The 25,623-nt window shown below is 52.5% G+C and overlaps 1 protein-coding gene across 3 annotated transcripts; it reads right to left on the bottom strand.

Annotated features, from left to right (window-relative positions):
• Positions 1-1,551: 1,551 nt before the first annotated feature.
• TTC31 (tetratricopeptide repeat domain 31) lies at positions 1,552-15,584 on the bottom strand. 3 transcript variants are annotated; one of them, XM_083571388.1, is made up of 18 exons: positions 15,485-15,490; positions 15,370-15,416; positions 15,204-15,285; positions 12,933-13,171; positions 12,335-12,418; positions 12,151-12,219; positions 11,548-11,721; positions 10,581-10,721; positions 9,302-9,356; positions 9,040-9,130; positions 8,278-8,419; positions 8,087-8,191; positions 6,652-6,721; positions 6,300-6,423; positions 3,202-3,276; positions 2,949-3,051; positions 2,731-2,852; positions 1,552-2,379 (listed from the first exon to the last, which is right to left on the bottom strand). In XM_083571388.1, exons 3-18 carry the CDS (start codon positions 15,277-15,279, stop codon positions 2,307-2,309), a joined length of 1,743 nt encoding a protein of 580 aa, XP_083427514.1. In that variant the 5' UTR covers positions 15,280-15,285; positions 15,370-15,416; positions 15,485-15,490; the 3' UTR covers positions 1,552-2,306. The 3 variants fall into 3 exon arrangements, with proteins under 3 accessions (XP_083427514.1, XP_083427515.1, XP_083427513.1); XM_083571389.1 differs by lacking the exon at positions 15,370-15,416 and having other exon boundaries at positions 2,720-2,852; positions 15,485-15,584; XM_083571387.1 differs by lacking the exon at positions 15,370-15,416 and having other exon boundaries at positions 15,485-15,584.
• Between the last annotated feature and the right edge of the window lie 10,039 nt (positions 15,585-25,623).

The raw sequence follows: 25,623 nt of genomic DNA, 5'->3' as shown, positions 1-25,623 counted from the left end.
CCTTAGCCGTTCCTCATAAGGCATCATTTCCAGGCCTTTGACAATTTTGGTTGCCCTCCTCTGGACACGTTCCAGTTTGTCAGTGTCCTTCTTGAACTGTGGTGCCCAGAACTGGACACAGTACTCCAGGTGAGGTCTGACCAGAGCAGAATACAGTGGCACTATTACTTCCCTTGATCTAGATGCTATACTCCTATTGATGCAGCCCAGAATTGCATTGGCTTTTTTAGCTGCCGCGTCACACTGTTGGCTCATGTCAAGTTTGTGGTCAACCAAGACTCCTAGATCCTTTTCACATGTACTGCTCTCAAGCCAGGTGTCACCCATCTTGTATTTGTGCCTCTCATTTTTTTTGCCCAAGTGCAATACTTTACATTTCTCCCTGTTAAAATTCATCTTGTTTGTTTTGGCCCAGTTCTCTAATCTGTCAAGGTCGTTTTGAAGTATGATCCTGTCCTCTGGGGTGTTAGCCACCCCTCCCAGTTTGGTGTCATCTGCAAATTTGATCAGGATGCCCTTGAGTCCATCATCCAAGTCGTCTTGTTTGAGTGGCAGAAGACTTCCAGGGTTTCGGGCAAGGAGTCTCTGCCAAGTCTACCTGGAGATGCCAAGGGATGAATCAGCAACCTGTGGTCCTTGCCCCGTGGCACAGGAGTTGGGGCAATGGAGGGGGACATGGGAAACATGGGTTCCATTCCCCCCGCTGCCTTTGGCCTTGAAGCTGCTCACCATGAGCTGCCCTACCTTGCAGGGGGGTTGTGAGAGCAAAATGGGGGCCGCATGTGGCACCTTGAGCTCCTTGGACTACATGGTGGGATATTATACGTTGGAAGCCAACCTTAGAGGCAAGGGAAAGGAGAGGCTCCATTGGCAGAGGGGGAGGAAGATCCGGGAGAGGAAGTAGCGAGGGGGGGAGATTAAAGGAAGGGCAGAACTTCAGACCAGAGAGAGCTCCAAGCACAAGACCCTTGAAGCTGATGGGGTCAAAGCAGGAGGAGGAGGGTCAGTGTGGGGACCAGAGGAGAGGCCAGGATTGGGGCAGCAGAGAGAGATCTTGGGGGAAGCGGCAAGGAGAGCCCCAGACCATGTTCAGCATGTGGGGAGAAGGGAGTTGAGGAGGGAGGCTTGCCTAAGCATACGGAAACCCGGCCATGGTCTCTCCCATAGCTGTCAACTTTCAGATTTGAAAATAAGGGATCAGCAGCTTCAGAAATAAGGGATCAGCAGCCTCACCTGTCCTGGGAACAGACTACGGGATATCTAACAATCTGAGATAGCAGGGCGCTGGAATAAGGGAATTTCCCACAAAAAAAGGGAAGGTTGATAGCTATGGTCTCTCCAGGAGACCATGGAGACGAGGGCGTGAGTGGGGCTCCACTGATGGGGAGCAGCCCAGAGAGAGAGGAAAGGTGTGCCAAGGGGGGCAGGGTTGGCCTCACACCCCCAGCCGCTCGTGCTCCCTTTGCGGCAAAGCCCTGAACTCATCTGGCTCAGATTCTGGCAGAATGAGCAGCCCTCTCTCACAAGTGCGCCTCTTACGAAAGGAACCGGTTGGCTTTTAATGAGTTTATTGTGAATAGTGTAAAAACCACGTGGCAGGCACAAATCCCTGAACACACTGAGCAGAACCAAAAGGTCAGGGGGAGAACGCTCCTGCCTTCTGGGCCCCACAAACGAGGGGGCACCCCAAGGCCACCCACCCGCAACACCAGCCCCCACCCTCAGGCAGGGGGACCCACAAACAGACAACTTCCTGCCCTCCCCATTCTCACCAGGACCTAGTGCACAGGGTTCAGGGAGGGGCACGGCTAAAAGGAACCGTGGCAGAAGAGGACTTAAGCCCCACAGAGGCAGTAGAGTTTGGGGGGGGGCTGAAGAGGCAGCTGCCTGCCCTACTGCAGGTGCATCATTCCACACACGGTGGGGGCAGATACCTGCTTTGGAGAAGGGAGGGTTCCCAGGAGCAACAGGAGGGCAGAGCCCCCGCCCCAACCGCCCCAGTCCTCGGCCTCAGTTTCCCTGATCTGCATCTGGTCTCATCAGAAGCCAGAGGGAGGACAGAGGGAGATCAAGTGGCCAGTGGCAGCCTTGGAGAAGGCGGAGGCCACAGCCCACCCAGCAGTCCCACGTGCCTGGGGGGCTCCCACAGGCAACTGCGCTTGTGTCCACCACCACCAGCCCCCCCCCCCGACCCGCAGGAAGGGTGCATCCGACAGGCCTGTCCCCACATCTTCAGCATCTTCAGCCGCAAGGGGCCCAGCCGGGACGTCGGCTTGCAAGCACAGCAACTTCTCCGCCAAGGTGTTTCACTGAGGGAGGTGGCCGAGGCGGCGGAGGCAGGAGGAGCTCAGGAAGGCGGGGGGTCCCAGAGGAGTCTCCCTGGAGGAAGAGGAGCCGGGAGAGGGGTTGCTGCTTCCTGGGAGTCCATCGGAAAAGCTGCTCCCACTAGCACCCCTCTTCAAACTCGCAAGCCCCAGACCTGCCCCTCCGGCCCACCCACCCCTCTCCTGCAGCCCCTCCATCCATCAGGGGACGGCAGGGCATCCTGCCCATGTTGCCAGCTCCCTTTCTGCACCCCTCCTTCCGTGCCCAAAGCCCCGCAGAGGGAGAGGGGCCCTGGGGGAGAGGCAGCAGGAAGGCCTCAACATCCACCCGTCTCCCTTACAGCAGCCTGAAACAGCCGGCCGCTCTTCCCGCCCTGCAACAGGCACCTGCCCACCTGCTGCCTACCGCTTCGGAGGTGCCGCCTGCTGCTGCTGCCAGGTGCTTCCGGGTGCCTTGGCAAGGGGAGGAGTGGCGTGCACCGGGTGCTTCAGCTGCAGGACGAGGTGGCAGCCTCTGACTTCCACGCCCTGGGAGGGAAACACAAAAGCCCCTTTGTGGCCACAGCTGGGGGGCAGGAGAAAGCAATGCTGCCCCCCCCTTAAGGAAGGGGGGAGCCTCCTCACCTGCAAGGCCACATAGGCTTCTTCGGCCGCTTTCCGGCAGGTGTAGTTGACGAAGGCGCAGAACCTTCGCGGGAGGCAGCGGACGGAGTCAATGGGCCCAAACCTGCGGCCCAAGGAGAGTCGGTGTCAGCCAAGCCGGCCGGACTCCAAGCGATGGAGGATTTGGAGCTTTCGGAAGCAAGGCTGCCTTCCCGGTTTGGGTCAGCTGAGGCCCCGAGGAGCCAGGGGAGGGCGGAAGGAGGGGCATACTCACGGCTGGAAGTAGCACAGCAGGACCTCCTGGGTGATGGCGGGCGTCAGGTTCCCCACCCACACGGGAAACCTCTCCCTGGGAGAAGAGCACACCCATCACCCACAGCCGCCAGGGGGGCCAGGGGACGCTCAGCTTACCTGTGACTCCCCCCCAGCTCCCTCCATCCCGACCCACAGCTCGCTTGGACCTCACAAATCCAAGGCTTCTGCCCCACCCAAGCCCATCGGGGGCAACTCCCTTCGGAGGTCCCAGGCTGCTCCCCACCTGCTCACCGGCCCCTGTTGCAACGGACATGGCAGCCAAGAGTAGGCAAGGCCAAACGCCGCCCAGGCAGGAGGCAGCCGGGACCCAGCCCCTGCCCCCTTCTTGGGCAGCCTGAGCAAGTGGCCAAGGCTGGAGCGGGAGGGGAACTCCTTGCAGCTCATGTCAGGGTTGGCATTTTTGAAGGACAGAAAGTACTGGTTTAAAGTGTCAAGGTCTTTTCTATTCTATTTGATTCAAGAAGGTTCTGGAACTTTCTCTGTGTGATACAAGCTGGAAGTTTCCATTCTGCCTGGAAACAAGCAGAAGGTTGCTGGTGTTTGGGGTTAGGCCTTCAGAGAAGCAGAGTTAAGCTTATCTCTTTCTTCCAAGGTCACACTTCCTAGAATAGCAGCCCAGTAGGAGCCTGGGTTTCACTTTCCTTCTTGGTTCTCTTTACTTTGTTTCCTGTGTGGTGATCTGTTCAGAATACAGCATGTTTAAGTGCTAAGTTTTTAATCTTGCTGTAAGTTTAAGTTAAGGTTTTTGCTGCAACTATCCCAACCCAGAAGAGTTGGATTCGTGAGCTGTTATGCTCATTTGCCTTTAGCAAACAATACTGGATGAAGCTGACTGAGTCTGGTCTATTTTGGGAACCCTGCATTAATAACAGTAATAATAATAATTTATACCCCGCCCATCTGGCTGGGTTTCCCCAGCCACTCTGGGTGGCTCTCAACAGAATTAATGATAATAATAATAACAAAGCGATAAAACATCAGACATTAAAAGCTTCCCTAAACAGGGCTGCCTTCAGATGTCTTCTAAAAGTCAGATAGTTGTTTATTTCCTTGGCATCTGATGGGAGGGCGTTCCACAGGGCGGGAGCCACCACCGAGAAGGCCCTCTGCCTGGTTTCCTGCAACCTCGCTTCTAGCAGGGAGGGAACCGCCCAAGGGCCCTCGGAGCTGGACCTCAGTGTCCGGGCTGAACGATGGGGGTGGAGATGCTCCTTCAGGAATATTGGGTCGAAGCTGCATTGAGCTTAAGCTTTGTTTACTCTGCTAACTAAGTACTGTGACTTGCTCTGCAAAACCACGACAGGGCCACACTGCTTCCGAGGCAACCTTCTGAGGGCCACAAGCTGGTTGTGGATGGGGCCAGAGGCAAAGATGAGCAGAGGGCCAAAGACTTTTTTGGGTAAAGTTCTTTAGATTTCATTTTATAATGCATACAAAAACATCTAGTTTTTAACCTCTGCACACTAGGCTGATTTTGTATGCGCTCAGCCCCCGCTCTCAGAAACTGCCTGGATGCTGCAGTCACGAAAGGGCCTGGAATGCAGGAGAGGCATCAAAGGAGCCTGGGCTCACAGTGTCCATGTGGTCAGTGCTGGACTGGGACCAGGGAGAGAGCAGGGTTCAAATCCCCACTCAGCCATTGAGCTCCCTGGGCCAGACATTCACTCTCAGCCTCACCTACTGTCAGGGAATCAGGAGCAGGAGCACTGGGGAGAGAGGATTGGGAGAGCGAAGGGGAAGAATCCGAGGGCAGCGTAGGGGAGTATGACAGTGGCCCGAGAGATTCCATGAGCTTCTCCAGCGAATCAGAAGATTCCCAGAAGGGGGCGCCGATGGTCAGGGCAAGGGGGGTCCCAGGGGGGACGCACCAGAAACAAGGAGCCAGAGGGGAACCCCAAAGCAGCACTGGAGGATCGGGACCAGTTTCCCCACCAGAGCGTAGTGGGGGGGAAGAGTCACATGTGTCAGGGGCAGTGTCTCCTCCAGAGAGGGAGTCAGGGCTGACCACGCCTCCAACGGAGGGGAGGTCAGTTGCAGCTAGCCCCCCCGAAGGGGGAAGCAGTGACAGCAGCAGTGGAACGGTCAGGAGGAAAGCTGCTGGCTGGGCGCGCGCGCCAAGTTCAAATGTGCAGGCGCGCGGAACAGCAGGAGACCCGGATGGGGAACCAGCTCCTAAAGCCCGCCGGAGGGAGGGAGAAGGCTCAGGGGAATCAGCGGGAGAAGAGGCTAGGAAGGGCGAGACCCCGGCGGGCAGGCGGACCCAGAGGAGGAAGGAGCAGCGGAGAAGGTGGAGCAAGGCTAGAATCTTAAATTGGTGTCAAGGGGGAGGAGACTCAGACGGAGCATCAGTGGTCTGACACTTTAGACGTGGGGCTGCGCGCTGCGGCTCTGGAAGTGAAACTGAACTTCAATAAAGACTTTTATACTTAACAACGAAGCAGCGTTGGTCCTTTGTGAGCTGGGACCTAGGGTAGCTCTGACACCTACCTCAAAGGGCTGTGGGGAGGATAAAATGGGAACGAGAACCAACACCTCCTTGGAGGAAGGAAGGTGGGGTATGTTAGGATATAGTTCCATTCCACCTTAAAAGGGTGAGGCATGACTGTTGGGTCTCACATGCCTGTTTACTTCCAGCACTGTCTGCTGGGAACTTCCGTTGTATGTTGCTTTTGCTATACTGCTGTTTTGCTGGACACAAAGGCAAGCAGACGTGTTTTCCTTTGTTCCTGAGCTATGCTGAATAAAACGCTGTTCATTTTGCTTGCACATCTCTCTGCCCGCCTCTTCTGCTGTGAGGTGATTGACACACTCTGCTGACAGGTCTCTAAACGTATCTGAGGCTCGTGTCGCTAACTGACTGATGCTGTTCCACGGGAGACTGGTGATCGTCCGGAGCCAGCTGGGGGACTGCCTGATGCCCCCGTCTCCCCGGCAGTAACCCAACAGGATACAAATGTTCTGGGGAAAGCAGTGCGCCCTCGGGTTCGGTGAAAGCCCAGCCTCTCCCCACAGGCACAGCCCGGAGACCTCCCCCCCACCCCACCCCTGTGGCCTTACCTGACTGGGGCCTGCACAGCTAATGGCAGCAGCCCTTTGCCCTGAGAGCTGGTGATGGTGAGAGGTGCCAGATGCCCTCTGGCCTGGGAGATGCTTCTGACGGGATGCCCACCTGGCTGCTCACCTTGCCAAGAAGGAAGCGGGAGGAGAGGAGGGAGGAGGAAGAGGAGGAGGAGGAGGAGGAGGGAGCAATGCATTAGGACCAGCAGGCTCAACGCCCCACCCCTCACGCGCCGGGTGCTGCCAGCCCATGGGCTGCTTGCGATCCCTGCCCCTGGCGGCTCCCCACAATCGCTGCCGGGTTTCTATCATGTGTGGACTGAAGGAGCTGCCCCACTGAGAGCCCTCTTACCAGTCGGGGGCAAGGAGGATTCTCTGGCACGGACGTTCCACTCGGGAGGGTACTGGCCAAAACCGTTTTCCTGCCCAAAGAAAAATATTGTTTGCTTTATTTGTAAGCTACAGTGTTTGTTTTTTAAAAATGTGGTTGTTTTACTAAAGATTTCTTAGTTTACAAAAATGCATTTGTTGTCTCTTTTTTTCAAGTTGTATTTTCTACAGATCGGTTTCATTTGTTGTGAGGCATCAGCGTCACACACGCTACCTACCATGTTTTACTATTTTGATGATTAACAAAATTGAAATACTTTATTGTCACTTGTACAACTGGTATACAGTGAGATTACACGAGCACCCCCACTCAGCTCTTTTAGTCTTAATTCCCCTCGTTTACTGACGCACACCCACCAAACCCCAAAGTCAGTTGCCCTGTTGTTATCTTTTCATTCAGCAGCCTAACAGCCCAGGATAGAAGCCGTTCTTTACCCTGTTGGTGCGACTAATCAGGCTTCTATATCTTCTGCCCGAGGGCAGGAGATCCAGAAAGTGCCGGCCAGGGTGTGAATCATCCCTGAGAATTTTCCTCACTCTCCTGAGGCAACGTTCTTCCGCTATTTCATCCAGTGGATTCATGGGACAGCCCATAATACCTTGTGCTGGATTCACCACCCTCTGTAGGCACTTCCTATCAGTTGATGTCAAACCAGCGTCCCACACCGTGAGGCAGTGTGAAATGACACTTTCTATTGTGGACAGGTAGAAGGAGAGCATCAAATGTTGATTGACATCATTCTTCCCCAATACTCTGAGGAGATGGAGTCTCTGTTGGGCTTTCTTAACTACCTGGGTTGCATTGATTTTCCCAGTAAGGTCTTCACTGAGATGAAACTCCTAGGAATTCAAAGGAAGAGACTCTCTCCACACAGCCCTCCCCGATGTACAGTGGGGCTAGTTCTCCTTTTTTCCTCCGAAAGTCCAACACCATCTCCTTTGTCTTGCTGATATTATGGTGCAAGTTGTTCCCTAGGCACCATGTAGATAAAATCATAGCATTGGCAGAGCTAAGGGACCCTGAGTCATCTCATTCAATCCTCTCCAATCTCTAGCTGAGATTCCTCCAAGAAAGGGGAGTCCACAACTTCCAAGGGACACCCTTCCACTGTCAAACAGCTCTTACCCTCAGAAAGTTCTTCCTGATGCCCAGAAATCTCCAGTGTCGCAACGGGGCCCACGCCAGTAGCAGAACATGCCTAGCGCTGCTCTCCACCCCACTGAGACCCCCTTCTTTCTCAGGTGGCTTCCTTCGCCCGATCCCCACAGATGCCCTGACCCATGCAAACTATCCCTGCCGAGCTGCCCTCCTGGATCCTGGCGGCCCCAAGCCAGGCTGCAGCTCTGTAGGCCCTCTCCTTAAGGGCACGGAGGCCTTGGCCTCCAGCTCAGCTCACCAGCAGAAGCTGAACCCGGCACTTCTCCAGCTGGACAGCGGCGTCTCCACGGAAGCCATCAAAGTGCAGGAGCTCCTCAAAGGTCTTCACGGCTTCTGCATAACGCTGGTGGGAGGGAAGAAGAACGGTCGCTATCCAGTCTCACCAGGGAGGCCACCCGCCCAGCCTTGCCCCACCCGTTTCACCCCTACCTTGAGGCCCATGAGGGCCTTGCCCTTGCGGAAGAGGCCTTTGGGCCAGCCGGGGTGCAGGCTGAGGGCCACCTGGGCGTCCTGCAGAGCCTCCGTGTAGCACCGCAGCCTCTCGTAGCAGAAGGAGCGATTCCCAAAGAACCTGGCGGAAGGGAGAGGGAGAGGGTGAATTTGTGGGCATCTAAAGAAGCCGAACGCTGGAGAAAAGGAAGTTCTCCTTTAAGCAGCGCAGAAACTACGGAACTGGCTCCCGCAGGAGGCAGGGAAAGCCACCAACTTGGGTTGCTTTAACAAGACAAAAGGTTGGAGGAGAACGATCGAGGGCCAGTGGCAACGACAGCTAGGCTCCTCCTCCGCAGACGGAGGCTGCAATGCCGCTGAAAATCAGCTGCTGGAAACCGAAGGAAGGAAGAGTTGCTCTTGGGTGTGAATCCTGCTTCCAGGAAGGGCCTTCCGCAAGCCTTGCTTTGAGCCACCGCAGTTTGAACCCGGAACCTTCTGCACACAGAACACCTGTCCTACCACGGAGCTACAGCCTTACCTGGAGTCACGTAGTGGGCGGTCCCAGGGCTCGGGGGCAGCTTTCTACTCAGCCAGCTTAATGGTCCTGGGGAGACTCCAGGGAAGTGGTTCTCCAGATCCTGCCAGATCCCCAGAGGCTCCCCCAGACACCCCCCTCCGGCTGTACAGAAGGGCAGATGACTCTGGCACAGATCCTCCAGCCATGCTCAGGGGAGGGACCTCACCTGCCCCAGGGCTCACCTGTATTCCCGTGGGTTGAGCTTGACGGCTTCTGTGAACAGGAGCACGGCCTCCTGGTAGCCCCCCTGCTTTGCAGTCTCGTTGCCGCAATCTTTTAGGGTCATGCAAGAAGCAAGAAGAAAAGGCCATCACCGGAATGGAAGGGAGCTTGCTGAGGACCCGGGTCCAAGGCTTTGCCCTCTGAAGGCTAAGCGCTCCCGCTCAGCACCTCTGAAAAGGGAGGCAGGGGACAGACTGACAGCACTCCCGGGCAAACACACACCTGCCAGCACCATGCTCTGCTCCACAGGAGTCATCTGGAGCCCAGACTTCGGAACCTGGAAGAAGCAGAAATGGGGTCAGGGGCTCCTGTAATTCTCCTCGAGAGGAAGACTGTGATCAGGGGCCAAAAAACCAAGGCCATGATTCCCCCACCTGCCCAATCTTCTACAGAACCAGAATTCTAATCAGAAGTGCCCACGAGTGACGAGGATTCCTAATTTGCACAACTTAGGGGACAGAGAGCAATGGGCCGTGTTCAACTTAAGTTAGAGCAGATCTAATAATAAATAATAATAATAATTTTTTAATTATACCCCACCCTTCCTGGTTTAAAAACCGGGCTCAGGGCAGCTAACAACCAATTTAAAACACTTAGTTGTAAAAGCAGCATAAAATACAGTATAAAAACATGAATAGCAATAAAATTCAAAGTTCAGAAATCAATTTAGGGGAAATCCATCTAATAAGCATTAGATAATCCCCAGGGCTAGCTGGCTGAATTAGTCCTACTTGGGCCAGCGAGGCGGCCAGGGGAGATTAGCTGTGGGGTCTCAGAGCGGGTGATCTTCATAAAAGGGGAGGGGGAGGGAAGAGAAGGGAAATAAAAGATCAGGCTGAATTCAAATTAAAGGCCAGGCAGAATAGCTCTGTCTTACAGGCCCGACGGAAGGAGGTTAAATCCTGAAGGGCTCTAGTCTCCTGGGACAGAGCATTCCACCAAGTCGGAGCCATCACTGAAAAGACCCTGGCCCTGGCGGAGGATACTCTGGCTTCCTTGGGGCCCGGGACCTCTAAAATATGGTTATTCATGGACCTTAAGGTCCTCTGTGGGGCAGACCAGGTGAGGCGGTCCCGTAAATACGAGGGCCCTAAGCCACAAAGGGTTTTAAAGGTCAAGACCAGCACCTTGAACCTGACCCTATACTCTTCCAGGAGCCAGTGCATTTAATCAACCCAACCCAAGTAAGTCAAGTCCATTAGCTTCAATGAAGCAAGCTTGCTTTCTGCTGCTTCAGAGGGCGGGACCCAAACCAATGGATTCAAAGGACAATAAAGGAGACCCCAACCAAATGTTGGAAATAACTGCATTGGAGGGGTTTGGACTAGAAGGTGGACGACTCTCTTTTGCTGGAGGTTTTCAAACTACAGTTAGATGGCCACCTGTCAGGGATTCTTTAGTTGAGTTCCTGGCACTGCGGGGGTTGGGCTAGATGACCCTTGGGGATCCCTTCCAAGTCTAGGATTCTATGAAAAACAACCACTCTTAAACCCGTCCTCACCTGCTCCTGCTCTTTCACCTCTGGCTCCCTTCTGTCAGGCTGGGCTGCCTTCTCCTTTCTCGGTAGCGGCAGTGGGGGGGGCTTGGAGCCCACCTTGAGACGAGCTTTCGATACGAAAGTGCTGGTCAGGTCAAGCTCCTCCTGCAGTCAAGGAACAGGAAAGAGCAACTCTTGGCCACGTCCTGAATCTCTCAAACACCTTCCCTAAAAAAGAGCACTTCCCCAAAGAGAAGCCAGGTCACAAATGCCTCCTCCCCGCACCAAACAGGACCCACATGGAAAGGCTGCTTCCTGTTCCATGGGGCAGGGATAGGCAAAGCCACAAATGAAAGCAGCCTCTCTCTGCCTCCTGACCCTCCATACGCAGCCTGCGTCAAGCCAAGACGCAGAACAGGGAGGTGACAGGGAATCGGGCAGAACGCCTTCCCATCAGATGTCAAGGAAATACAGAACTCTTTGACTTCTAGAAGACATCTGAAGGCAGCCATGTATTTTAACATTTGGTGTTTTATTGTGTTTTAATTATTTTGTTGGGAGCCACTCAGAGTGGCCAGAGCAGCCCAGTCAGATGGGCGGCGTATAAATAATAAAATTGTTGTTGTTGTTATGAGAAGACAAGTTTTGCCCGGCTTCTTCTTTCCAAAGAACGTAGAAAGAAAATAGCTGCTGTTAGAGGCTGGGCCGTATTGGGACCACTGCACACGAGGGAAGAAATATTATTCCACCCCCACAATACACACTTCTTTCTCACAGGGAATTTCCGCCTAAATTGCCTGTCCTGGTGCGCAACTAACAACAAGCGCAGACAAGCCCCAGCTGTGCTGAAGAGAACTTCAGGGGCGGCACCAGGTTGCCTGCCCAACTTGAGGGGCTGGGTTGTTCTCCCAGACCCACAGGCTCCCTCTTCCCCTTCGCCCCCCTTGCTGAGCCTGTCTCCCTCACAGAGGAGTGTATGGGTCCCACTTGCCTCCGTTTCCTCCTCTGTGCTCCTGCTGGGACTCCTGCCCGGGGAAGCCATGTTCTCACTGAGGTCCTGGGTGGAGCTCTCCTCTGAATCGGGAAGGGTTGGTCCCAAGGCACTCCGAAAGGCAGCCAGGCAGCCAGAACCTTGCACACCGCTGCTGCTGTTCAAATACTCATCCTGCACAAGGAGACACAGCCTGTGAGGGCAGCAAGGAGCCACCTGCCTCTGGGGCAAAACCAAGGGGTTTTCTGCAGCAGGCCCTTCCTGCAGGAGAGCTGGGGGCTCAGTGCAACCCACCTCTGCCAAGGCCAACCCTTTGGACTTTGGAGCTCTATGCTAAATACAAGGCCCTCGCTTGCCAATGAGCTTCGCTAACTGTGGCCCATTTTGCCAGCCTGGAAGCAGCACAAAGGTTCAAGGTGAGGAGAAGGGTTTCCTCCTGAGCCCTCATTGCAGTTTGCCTGCAGGGCGGTTGTGCGATGCTGCAAATCCACTTTAACTGAGCAACCTGCACCTGCCGGCAAGCAACACAACAGCGCTCTGAAAAGGCTGTACATCCCCTGTGGCAGATGGGCAAACGTGCAGACTTCCCCAGTGGCCACTCACTGCCTCAGCTATGCTCTTGGCCATCAGCTCCTGGTCTCGCTTCTCCTGCTTCTTCCGGTCCTTCTGCCTCTGGAAAGAGAAAGCAGCACACGCAATGGGGCCAACAGACGGACATCGAGGCACAAGGACAGCCTCTCCCCCAGGGGAGGCCCCCCCACCATGCGGATCGCACAGAGGCAATCACCTTCTTCTTCATCCTCTTCTTCTCAGCCCTCTTCTTGATGCGCTCCTCTTCGGCAACCAACTCTGCTGCATTCCTCGCCGCTTCCTGAGAAAGATCAGGACAGAGAGACCTTTCAGCAGTCAAGCAGGTGTGCACAGACACACAACGCCGTCCTTACCTGTCCCAGCATGCGGAGGCTCCCCCCCCCAAAAGGCAGGACAGAATTCAAGCACGGGCTTCACGGAAGCAGCCCTGTTTAGGGAAGTTTTTAATGTTCAATACCGTATTGTGTTTTAATATTCAGTTGGGAGCCACCCACAGTGGCTGGGGAAACCCAGCCAGATGGGCAGGGTATAAATAATAATAATTATTATTATATTATTATTATTTTCAGGAAGCGCTGTCTGGTCTGGCAGGCAACAAAGATGGAAAGGACAGCAAAGGAAAGGGGATGGAAACCCCCCCCCCAATTCCTTTCAGAGAAGTAAGTCGGCAGCTAAGGGTGAAATCCAGAGAATGAGGCAAGAGCCACGGGGTTGCAGGAAGTCAAGGGAAGAACCAGCTGCTCCGAAGCAGGCAAGGCTGGAGGAGAGTGACCAGGCCCTGGCGCATGCCTCACCTCAGCTGTGAGCTGCTGCTTCTGGGGCAGAGAAATGCCCAGCAGAGGGCTGTCTTTCTTGCTGCTTGCTGGCAGGGCAAAGGCAGAAGGCTTGCAAAGGAAGGATTTCTTAAAGCCACAGAATGTGGCTGGGCTGGCATTCTGGGCCCTCTCCTCCTCCAGTTCCTCCTCGTCGCTCCCCCAGTCATCGTCACTGTAGTCATCATTGGCGCAAAACCAGCAAGGCCTGTTGTCCACATCTGAAGAGAGACCGCACAGTGAGCGTGAGCTCTTTTGGAGAGCAGGCAGGGGGGAACAGTAACCCGGCTGATGCACCCTGGCCGTGGCCTGGGGGAAATACCCAGCAGAGAAAGAAAAGGGGCACCGTTGCCGAGAAAGAAGCGGGCAGGGCAGGCACACAAAGACATGCCCTCTTGGGCCCTTGTCCAGCCTAGAGCGGCAAGAGCTAGCCCTGACTTGGTCTCTGCTGTTATGGCCGGGTCTGAAGCCAGGACTTCTGAAATAGGCTTCGCCTTGGCCTCTGGTGAGCTTCTGGGACAAAATGTGGCAGCTGTGGGGCAGTCCCCAAGCACCTGTCTCAGCAGAGCAGAGCCATCCTGATGCGGAAACATATAACAACAGAAGCGAAGCCTGTGGGGTCAGACCAATGGGCTCTCAGGGGGGCCAACCAGATGCCCCAAGGGGGAGCACACCAGCAGGAGCCTGAGCGCAACGCTTGTGATTCCCAGAAACTGGTGCTCAGGGGCATAGAGCTTCCATGGGCAACCCTGTGCCCCCTCCGTTCATTTAAACCCACTCTATGAGCCGTCAAGAGAGCTCCCATGGTTTGCAAGGGGCATTTGTCATTTGCTTTGATGCGCTCCCTTGACAGTGCCTTCAGGACTCAGCAACTCACACCATTTCCCTCTCCATCGCCTCCGTGCAATACCTGTGTGTATATCCTAGAATCCGAGAACTATAGAGTTGGAAGCGATTCCCAGGGGTCATCCAGCCCAACCCAGCTACAGTGCAGGAACTCCTGTATCTAGGGAGTATTGTTTACAGGGGGTTGGGAGAGGTTATTGCTCTTATTGTTGCATCTTTGGTTTCAGATCTTATGATATATGTGGAGACTGTTTCCATTTAATCGTGTACTTTTCGATGTGTTTTATTTATCCTTTGTGACTTTTGTTATGTTTGTGATTGTGTAAACCTTGCCAATGCTCAGAGGTCCAGCTCCAGGGGCCTTCTGGTGGTTCCCTCATTGCGAGAAGTGAGGTTACAGGGAACCAGGCAGAAGGCCTTCTCGGTGGTGGTGCCCTCCCTGTGGAATGCCCTCCCATTAGATGTCAAAGACAACTACCTGACATTTAGAAGACATCTGAAGGCAGCCCTGTTTAGGGAGGTTTTAATCACTGGTGTTTTAATGTATTTTTAATCTCTTTTTGGAAGCCGCCCAGAGTGGCTGGGGAAACCCAGGCAGAAGGGCAGGGTATAAGTAAAGATAAAGGTACCCCTGACTGTTAGGACCAGTTGTGGACGACTCTGGGGTTGCGGCGCTCATCTCGCTTTACTGGCCGAGGGAGCCGGCGTACAGCTTCCAGGTCATGTGGCCAGCATGACTAAGCTGCTTCTGGTGAACCAGAGCAGCGCACGGAAACGCCGTTTACCTTCCCGCCTGAGCGGTACCTATTTATCTACTTGCACTTTTTTTGGCGTGCTTTCAAACTGCTAGGTTGGCAGGAGCAGGGACCGAGCAACGGGAGCTCACCCCGTCGTGGGGATTCAAACTGCCAACTTTGGCAAGCCCAAGAGGCTCAGTGGTTTAGACCACAGCGTGTAAGTACTACAGTGGTACCTCGGGTTAAGCACTTAATTCGTTCCAGAGGTCCATTCTTAACCTGAAACTGTTCTTAACCTGAAGCACCACTTTAGCTAATGTGGTCTGCTGCTGCGCCGCCAGAGCACTATTTCTGCTCTCATCCTGAAGCAAAGTTCTTAACCCAAGGTACTATTTCCGGGTTAGTGGAGTCTGTAACCTGAAGCGTCTGTAACTAATAATACTACTAATAATAAGAATTACACTGGTACCTCGGGTTACATACGCTTCAGGTTACAGACTCTGCTAACCCAGAAATAGTGCTTAATAGTACGAATTAAGCACTCAACCCGAGGTACCACTGTATTCAACTATGGGAAGGCAGCATACAAATGAAATGCTGCTACACGTTTGCACGTGCGCCCCCCCCCCGTCCCAGCAGGCCCAGTGCATCTCCCCCCCGCCCGCCTCACCTGCGCAAATCAGTCCCGCCTCCGCGTTGGCTTCGTGGAGGATGAAGGGCATGGGATCCGCCACCCGCTGCGCCATCACGTGCTGGGGGGAGAAGGGGGCGTGAGCGGGGCGGGGGGGCTCCTCTCCCTCCCTCCCCCTCCCCGACCCCCCCTCCCGCCCAGGCACCTGCCAGCCCGGCTCGAAGGGGTCCCGGGCGTCTCCCGGAGCCGGGCCTGCGGGGAAGGGGGAAGTCAGAGCCCGGCCCGCCCCCCCCCGCGCGGCCCCCCCCCTCGCCTCCTACCAGCCTCCCTCGCGCAGCCCAGAGCCTCTTCCGGACGCGCCTGAGGCATCTCGCCGCACCTCCCGCCCGCCCGCCCACCGCCCACTTCCTCCCGGAAACGGAAGGCGCGCCCGTAGGAAGTGACGCCTTTCTTCCGGAAGCGGAGATGCGGACGCCATCTTGGTCGAGGGAAAGTCACCCCGGGCGCCATCTTGGCTGAGGGCAAGCTCGCCCGGCTCTTTTCCTTGCCCGGAGGCGGAAGCGGAAAGGAAAGCGAGAGGCTCTGCTAGAGAAATGCTCTACGGCAATTCTATATAAATTGTTACGGAGGTTACGGGAGGGGCACATCTTTAAAGTTAAATATTACAAAGATTATGCCTGAATGTATCAGCTCAGGGAAGTCACCTAGCTTTAAAACCAATCAATCAATTTCCTTTATTCGACCGATAGTCAGAAATAAAACATTACACAATAATTATAAACTATAACATCATAGGGGTACATAAATAAGGTAGGGTTAGGGTACTAGACCTCTCACAGATAACCCACATCAAAGCATTCAGTTATACGTTTCCGACACTTGAGTGCCAGGAAAAGGAATTTAGCCACTGACAAAGTTATTTTCCCTGAAGACTTATTTAGCAGATATGCTGTCTGCTTTCCCCTAGCTTTAAAATAATATAAAATCATCTCCTTTCCCAGTTCCCCCCATTCCAAAGCTATTTTCCCCTTGAAAAGGGACTCCAGGAAGTTCTCAGAGGTGACAATTGCTGGGCTCATTGTTAGCCAAAGGAAGCCAACTCCCATCTGGCTCGCCTCAGGCTCCAGACAGGCAAAGGAACTTCTATTGTACTTTTGGGTGGTGGGTACTTAAGACATATTTGTCTATGCTCATCTTATACCTGAGTCTTGCCCTGCCATGTCTGCTTATGCTAATCTGGTACCAAGGACTTGTCTGGACATGTTTGCCAAGGTTGTGTTGAATCTCAAGCCTTGTCAGAGGAATTTGGCACTCTCCAGGTGCCCGGCTTTGATTCCATGTTGACCTCCCCGTCGGCGACTCCCGGCAAGACAAGGCGAGGTCTCTATCGGCCGATTCTCCTCAACGTGAGAAGAACACAACCATCCCTCCTCCCTCACTCCCAGGGAGGGGAGAGAGACAGACAGAAATGTATTTACATGCCTTTATTTCTGTCCTTCCAGTAGTGCAGAGAAATCTGTCTGCACCCTCTTTACAGCCACAGCCAGAGAGGGAAAAAAAACTCCACCCATGTACTTCCAGTACAGGGTCATGTGACACTCTGAGCTAACATCCGGTGCTCAGTGCACATAATAGACTGTCCCTTGTTCCCACGGTACAGTCCCATAACATCAACATCCTGTTTGGCTTTCCAGCCATCTGGAGCACTCAGCAGCATTGCTCCTTTTTCGTAACAACCTCCCCCAAAAGAATCAATGCATGTTGCGGCAAGCAAAGCGTGATCCAGAGAAGAAAACAAACAGTTGTTATACACATAACACTCCCCTGTTGTTTCAGTTCCATCCTTGGAACTACCCGCCACTGGTTTCCCCAGTGTACCTCTCTGGTTGTCTGGCTTCCAAGGAATGAGTGCATCTGCATTACCTTGGCTAGCAACTCTCTGTTGTGTCTTTGTCTCTGACTTAGACACAGCTCCAACCTGTCCTCGGTTGTGTACAACAGCAACACATGCAACAGCTAAATTAGCATACTCTTCTGAGTACCTTTTGGGTGGTTCACCCTTTGTGACTCAGACCTGCGTATGAGGTGCTGATCCTCTCTGCTCACTGGTTCTGTCTCAGGACTCTTAAAAGAACCAGTTCCAACAGTAAACAGTGGTTCATCCTTCACCTGTGAAGGTCTATCCATTGTGTGAGATTTCCTCTCAATGACTGTGACAACAGAGCTCTCTGAGCTATCACTGTCGCTCTCAGTACCACTGTACTCTGTGAAATCATCATCATCATCTGAATCGTCCTCTGTGGGAAATGTGTGTACTATCACTCTCTCCTGTTTGGGAGCACTCTCTAGAAATTTTGTGAGAATCACCTGACCAGATTCAGACAAAATTACTCTGTAGAGACCCTTTTCATACCCCACAAAAATGCCTCTGGCATTCTTTACTCCACCTGGAGCTTCTGTCCTCACATGAGACCCAAAAACCTTGAAATGGGCAACAGAAGGTTTTCTCTGGAACAGTTTCTCAAAAGGAGAACTTCCCAACTCTTTTGAAACCTTTCTCACCCATGCATGACAAAACGACATGAGTGACTCCGCCCAGAACTCATGTGGCAGATGTGAACTAAGCAATTGCGCATTCATCCCCTTTTGCAATTCTTTGTTCACCCGTACACAGACACCCCTGTTCCACGCTTCCGCTGAAACAGCAACCTTGTGTCTTATCCCTTTCTTGTGCAGGAACCTCTGGAAATCCTGTAAAAGAAAAATCTGCTTCTCATCTGTCAAAAGACAATCAATGTTAGCATCATGCATGTCTTTAACCTTGTCACAAAACTCCTGAAACCTTTCCAAGGCTTCCTGTGGTTTCTTTAACACATAAACCCAGACAAAGTTAGAGAAATGATCCACACACACAAGATAAAATCTTGCTTTGCCTCTAGATGGTTCTAGAGGACCAATCACATCAGCATACACCCGCTGAAACGCTCTGTCGACCCTGGCCACCTTCTTGGCGCTTGTTTTGGTCACACCTGCAAGAGAAATCAAGTTAGACTCAGAATTACATTCCATGTAATCACTTTGCTCAAAGTCCAACAAATACAGTCCACCTTTCTGTCTGGCAGAAAGATATAACTCTCCATCTTTGAAGATCTTGCAGCTCTTATCATCATAGGACAGTTTCAGTCCTTTCTTTGCAATCTGCGAAACACTCAGCAGATTGAACTTCAATTCAGGAACCAAGTAAACATTGTGTATAGTCAGGTTCAGACTCTTAAGATGCACAGTTCCAACCCCGGTCGCTTCCAGCTTCTGACCGTTGGCTTGTTCCACAGCGAAGCTTTGCTTCTTAAACGTCGAAAAGAGTCCTCTGTGCGGGGACATAAGAAAATTACAGCCCGTATCGATTACAAAAGAGTGTCCAACATCTGGCGTGGTTCCTTTCGCCATCAGGGCCTTTGCAGGTTTCACCGAAGACTTGGTATGACCTTTGCCTGCTGCCTCAGGCTTTGCTGAGCGGCCCTTCGCTCCTTTCGGCTGGCGTGGCTTCTTGCAGTTCCGCTGAAGATGCCCAGCCTGTCCGCAATTGTAACATCGGACAGCGTTCAAAGCTACAGCATCCTCTCCAGTAGCAACATCAGTGGGGGAATTAGAACTCCGTTCTTCCCTCCGCCGGTCCTTGGCCTCCAGTGCAGCAAGCCTGTCGTGTTCATTCAAAACAACGGCAGTCACCCTCTCCACGGTCAAATCGTTCGCCGGAAGGGAACCCAGCTGACTGGCAACCGTTTTGTAAGTCCGATTTAAGCTGTTTATCATCATGAAGCAAAACACTTCCTCCTGCAGACGGAAATTGCGTTCCACCATCTGTTGGCGCAGATATTTCATTTCCGTCAGGTGCGCTTGAACATCTCCATCAGGCGCAAGCCTCAGATTGGTCAGCTTCTCAAAATACAACAACGCTGAAGAGCCAGCATCTCTCTGGTGTGTTCTACGCAGCGTTTCCCAAATCTCACGCGCATATTCCAAATCCTGAATATGCACAAGTTGATCATCCGAGACACACAGAATTATAGCCGTCCTGGCCTTCACATTCTGTGATTCCCAACCTCGGGTTGGTGCTTGAGGGATGGGGTTCTCAATTACCCCAAAAATCCTCTGATTCTGCAGCAGGGCCTTCATCTTTACAGACCAAGATGAATAATTGTCATTAGTCAGGGGAGGCGGGTAAGGCAAGGCTCCCCCCTTCTTGGGATCCATTTTGAATCCAAGTCTCAGCTCTTCACCCTCGAGCTAGTAAAATCCCAAAAGCTCTTTTGAGCTGTTTACAGCCTCTCTCAGGCAGGCAATCTCCAAGCTGTCTCACAGTCAAAACAACTTTCGCTTTCCCGGCTCTGACTGAGCCAGCCCCAGGTGTCAGTAGTTTTCCACTGTCCTGACTGTCGTTGCTTAGCAACTGTGCATACTTCTCTTTGTTATCTCACCACAAAAATCTGTGGTATGCAAGCCTTTACTCTCAGAGCTGTTTTTCCAAACGCAGCTCTCGTGAACCAGAGAATAAATCAATCTGCATTCACACTTTTAGCCCGATATTCAGCATACCTTTTTGGGGCTCCGATGCTTGGAAAAACACCCCCTCTTGGTGTCCAGCCGTTCAGCTTCTGGCTGCAATGCAGACGTTATCTTCTTTCCTTGGTGCAGAGGATGGCACATGATCCATCAACCTCTCACCTCTCATGCTGATTCCCATGGATCAGATAACCATCCTCTGCTACCATATGTTGAATCTCAAGCCTTGTCAGAGGAATTTGGCACTCTCCAGGTGCCCGGCTTTGATTCCATGTTGACCTCCCCGTTGGCGACTCCCGGCAAGACAAGGCGAGGTCTCTATCGGCCGATTCTCCTCAACGTGAGAAGAACACAACCATCCCTCCTCCCTCACTCCCAGGGAGGGGAGAGAGACAGACAGAAATGTATTTACATGCCTTTATTTCTGTCCTTCCAGTAGTGCAGAGAAATCATGTCTGCACCCTCTTTACAGCCACAGCCAGAGAGGGAAAAAAAACTCCACCCATGTACTTCCAGTACAGGGTCATGTGACACTCTGAGCTAACATCCGGTGCTCAGTGCACATAATAGACTGTCCCTTGTTCCCACGGTACAGTCCCATAACATCAACATCCTGTTTGGCTTTCCAGCCATCTGGAGCACTCAGCAGCATTGCTCCTTTTTCGTAACAGGTTGAACTAGTGTAACCCCTGTCGACCCCTCCCCTTTGTGACATGTCAGTGATGTAGCAATGATGTAGCTGTGATGTATTTCTGCTGGGGACCACCTCCTTCTATGATGCATGTATGATGTTTTTGGGGGTGGTCTTGAACTAAAAAAAAAAGGTAAAAGGTAAAGGACCCATGACAGTTCAGTCCAGTCACGGACGACTGGACGACTCTGGGTTGCGGCACTCATCTCACTTTACTGGCCAAGGGAGCCAGCGTTTGTCCACAGGCAAGAGCTGGGACAGAGCAGCAGGAGCTCACGGAGGGATTCGAACCACCAACTTTCTGATGGGCAAGCCCAAGGCTCAGTGGTTTAGACCACAGCACCACCCATGTCCCATTGGTCTTGAGCTATAGGGTGGCAATTTCAAAAGTCTATATAAGAGCTTGCACACCAATGTTCTGGGGGGGGGGACTGTTGCAACAGTTCTGGGCCATGCATACTTTTGAAATTGCCTCCCCTTGAAGGAGGTGAGGACAGGTGACCCCACCTAGGCCTGAAGTCACACCCCCCAAAGCAGGCTCAAAGCTTCTCAAAGCCTTTCAAAATCATTTTCTCAGCTAAAAAGCATTAGCTAAGCATCTGCTCTGCTGTAACAAAGGTAGCTGAATAGAACAATGCTTTTTTTCATTTCTCAGGCTAGTTGGCCTTGTTAATCAGATTGCAACTTTTCTTTCCGGGAACTGTGCCAATAGAGCAAGAGAAAGAAACATATCTTGAACACTCTGACATCCCTTGGCTTCTCACCCCGCCCCCTTTCCTGGGAAAAATCCCAAGACAGGAGCTTTCTGTTCATGCTCAGAGGAAACACATGGGGCAGGACTCCTGAAGAGGAGGAGAAAGGGGAGGGAACTGGAAGGGGAATATATATTCTGTGCAAATGACTGTGAACTCGTGCTTGTTTGTGAACTATCACACTTGCTCCTTCTACCAGTTCATGGATGGTAGAAATAAAGCTTTTTCTCCGAAACTATTCCTTGAGTGTCTGTTGACTCCCATTTTCCCTTTCCCGGGTGCAATACTTTTTCCCACCCGAGGGCAAAGCCTCATAAGGCTACACCCTGTAGCTCAAGACCACCCCCCAAAACAACATACATACATCAGAGAAAGAGGTGGTCCCCAGCAGAAATTTGAGTGTGTTGCTTCTCTCCTGTCTGCCAGGATACATGATAATGCCTTAAAGGTGATACGGAGAAGGGGGGGCATGCCTCCCTTCACCCTTCCGCCGGTCACCAGAGGGTCCGAGGCGATGACCTCAAGGGCACCCAGCCCTACACCGACCCCTCAGCCCCCACACCATTACACAAGCACTACACTCTACCCCAAGCCCCATAAATAAAGTGCCTTTCCCTTTCCTATACGGGCGAAATAAGCCCAAACTCTTAAGCCTCCTCTCGCTCTATCTTTACTGTGGGTAGACCGTACAAAGCTATATCCCCATTTGTTTCAATGGCTGCGTTCTATCTAATCAGAACCATGCATTCGCTTTGCAGAGCTAGCTCAGCGAGCTCCTGCACGCCTCATTTAACCTCTTGACAAGCTGCTGACGGCTCCCCGCTGGGAGAACAATAGAACCGAAACTTGTGAACTCATAAAAGTGTAAAATCTTGCAACAATGTATTTTGTTTCCGACTTCAATCACTGATATAAAATGGACTGAAACGGACTAAAAATCCTTAAAAATTCGTATAAAATCAACCGTAACTCCAATTTCCTTGTTTTTGGTGCCGATCGACTCAGTCTCTTCAGGACTCCATGACACCTCCCCTGCCTCCATAATCCCTCAAGCGAGGTGTCACGTACTCAGGAAGACCCTAATCCGGTCAAATCGCTCTGCCCAGCCTTTCCTCCGGGCAGTGCCAGGTGGCAGACTTTACATATTTGAACTATTGTCTGCTCATCACCGGTACTCAGGAAATGTTTATCTGTGCATATCTCCAGCTCTGCATATTCCCCCTCCCTCCTCTGTATGTTAATCCGGTGTAACCCAACCTCTCTTTAATGTATTCATGATGTCATCTGTGTAACCCAACCTCCCTCTAATGTATTCATGATGTAACTATGATGTATTTTGCACTGTATTATGGGACATGGAGGGAAGTTGTAAAAGCTCATGTCACCCCTTTCCCGCTGTTCAATCTCGCCTTGAACCTGTTGCGCAATAAACTTGGATCTTCTGCAGCTTGCTCCTGTCTCCGGCTGAGCTCATTTTCCTCCGCAGGGACTCGCGGACTTAGTCCGACGAGCTGGGTGGCAGAGCAGCCTCGCACCCAGATTTTACCGTAACAGTTGGCGCCCAACATGGGGCAGGCGGTTCTCCTGTGTTGCTGACCGGGGGCCCCGAAATCTTCAGCCGGCTCCGGGCCATCTTGCCTGGGAAGATCCTTTTGGACCTCTGGCCATCTTCCGGGCAGTAATCGAACGCTCCAAGGGTTCAGCCGGGGAGCAAAAAGGGATCCAGCCGGCTTATTCATCAATCCCGGGATCATCGTAGAAGACGCGTGAGTATAAGGAAAATAAAATCCAGTGCACTGGTGGGAAGGGGGTGGAAGTCTCCTGGCAACTGAATTCTCTGCCCTCCTCTCTATCGCTCCTTCTTACCTTTCTCTTGGTCCAGTTAGTGAGAGAGACCGTGGACCGCCGCTCGACCCGAAAGCGGGGTTCTGAGCTCTATCTCTTTCTCTTAAAAAACCCTCCAGCCAGCCGCACCAATTGGGAGTCCGAAAGTAAGACGGAGAGAGCCGACTTGAAAGACAGCCGACTCTCCGCAACGGGCATCTCAGTTGAAAGCAAAGGGTTGGAGCTCTCTTTCCGAATTTCCCTAGCGCCCGGCAAGGGGGCAGGAAGGGGTCTGGCTTTCTATCATCAATCCCAGCCTCACCGGTCGGTGCCACGTAACATGTGTATCGTGCGTGAGCCCGCTTCCGAAAGCAAGGGGGATTTTCGATTCAAACTCTATCCAGGGATCACCCGATCTGGCACTGCATGGCGCGGGCGTTCAGTAGGGCCCCTTTTCCTGAGATTGTGACGATAGGTAGGAGGTTGCCAGGAGGGATAGCCCATGAGGAATTGGGCGGGATCGGCAGAGTGGAAAGGAACTCCAGGTTATTGAATAGGAAATAAGGAAAGGAATAGAAAAGGAAACTGGATAGTTGGAGCTCGTTAAACCGTTAGGAAGTTGCCAAGCAACAAGAGACCCCCCCCCCTTAAAATAAGCCCCTGTACGAGTTATATAAATCCTTACCGACCCCTCTCTTTCCCTTCTCTCTATCCAGACACGTGTGAATCATAAAATGGGTACCCAGGCTTCCAAGCACGAGCGGGCTCACTCTGGGAGGAAGGCTTCTAGAAAGCCATCCCAGTCCCAGAGGGACCCTGACTCCCCTCTTGAATTTGTTATCACCTATTGGAAGTCAATTCCTGGCCATAAATTGTTGTCGAAACAAAAACTAGAGGACCTCTGCACAGAAACCTGGCCCGCCAGTACCGCCTCCGCCAAGCCAGAACTACGTTGGCCAACAGGAGGCTCGTTTAGTGAAGATCGCCTGAAACACCTAAGGAAATATCTGATGGAAGAAAAACTCCGTCAGTTAGAGTATTTGGCCACCTTTGAGACGGTCAAAGGACTACTCCAAGCCTCGAAGGGAGCCCCATCTTATCAGCTGCCCATATTAAATCCCGGAAGGCAGTCTATGCCCCCCCCCCTTACGAGGGACACCTCGCAGGTGATTCTATGGAACAAGCCCTGATCCCCTTTTACTATAGAGAACCGACACCACCCGCCCCTAGCGACAACTCAGATAGCGACGAGGAAACAGGGGAGGAAGGGGCACGGGGGGGGGGGGGGCAAGAATCAGAGACTTACACGATTACAAGCCAGAACAAAGAAAAACCACATCCCAGAACACCGTAGTCCTGCAGAAAACCCTATAGAAAAACCCGAAGAAACCCCGGGGACTTCTAGTCAAGTGAGTCCTACAGCGGTCCAGATGCCCTTAAGGGCCCTGCCGATTCCGCCTCTTTGAAGAGACTTGCATGTTAGGCCTTTTAAGGCTATTCACAAGTGTAGCTGTGCACATAGCTGGACATAGGCTATCACATAAGAATAACACATGTTGCATCCTCTTATGAAATTACTTGTGGACTCTAGCACTTTGGGAGAAACATTTTCTCAATAGTGTTCTATGCTTTTCACTCAGCAGGAAGGTCCAAAAATGATGGTAAAAATGCAGTTTGTTTTGTTTGCCTTTTTGTATTCTCAGGTGTCCAAGTTGGCCTCCTGGCCCTTGCAAGTTCAGCAGGACGGAGGGGGGAAACTCTGGTCAAAATTTTTTGGAAGTCTAAAGTACACACCATGTTAACCAGATCACCTCTATCTCTCTGCTTTCTGACACTCTCAATGGAAGGTTCATGAGACAGGACTTGCCTTTGCAGAAGCCATGCTAGCTCTGCATCACAGTAGGGCTTGTTCTTCTATATGCTTGCTTATTTTATCTTCAACAATACTTTCTGCCTGTTTTTCCAAGACTGAAATTAAGCTAAGCAGCCTGCAATGTTCCCAGGTTCCCCCCCCCCTTCATCCCATTTTAAAAACTGGTGTTACATTGGCTACTTTCCAGTCCTTTCATTAGAAGATCAGCAATTTCACCTTCAAAATGTTTGGGAGCTCTACGGTGGATTCCATCCAGACCTGGCGATTTGCCAGTTTTTATTTTGTCTAGGAGTCCTTGAGCTTCACCTCTTATCAGTGCTCTCTGCCTCAGTTGTTCAAAGGCAGTTCAGGCACTGGGATCTGCCACACGATGCCTCTGAACACCAGTTACTGTGGGGAGAGTCGCTGCTGCACCCAGGTCCTGTTTGTGGGCTCCCTTGGGGGCATCTGTTTGAGAAAAGGGTGCTGGACTAGATGAGCCCCCTTTGGCTTGATCCAGCAGCAGCCAGGCTCTGAAACCTGCTTTGGGAAGAGTCAAAAAGAAAGCCTTGCAGTTAACCAGAACAGAAATGCAAATCGAAAACCACAATCCATTAAACCGTGGGGCTAGGTTTCCTCCGCTGCAGGGGGTTGGACTAGGTGAATCATTGGGTCCCTTGCAATTCTCCCATTCTGTGGTTCTAAGTGGCATTCCAGGGCGGCTGTCCTGGGAAAGGGCCGGGCGGTGGACCTCCTCTCCCCCCTTCCTCCAGGAGT

This window comes from Podarcis filfolensis, assembly GCF_964270895.1.
Source record: "Podarcis filfolensis genome assembly, chromosome: 9".
NCBI classification, from domain to species: Eukaryota; Metazoa; Chordata; class Lepidosauria; order Squamata; family Lacertidae; genus Podarcis; species Podarcis filfolensis.
This window is presented reverse-complemented; position numbering and strand designations above follow the sequence as displayed.

Excerpts from the sequence above, each read along its gene's own strand:
- TTC31 (XM_083571387.1), bottom strand. The coding sequence starts at position 15,279 with ATGGCGCAGCGGGTGGCGGATCCCATGCCCTTCATCCTCCACGAAGCC. Across the intron at positions 11,722-12,150 it reads CCAAGAGCATAGCTGAGGCA|GATGAGTATTTGAACAGCAG; the intron begins GTGAGTGGCCAC and ends CTCCTTGTGCAG. Across the intron at positions 2,380-2,730 it reads CAGGCGGCACCTCCGAAGCG|GGAGACTCCTCTGGGACCCC; the intron begins GTAGGCAGCAGG and ends CTCTTCCTCCAG.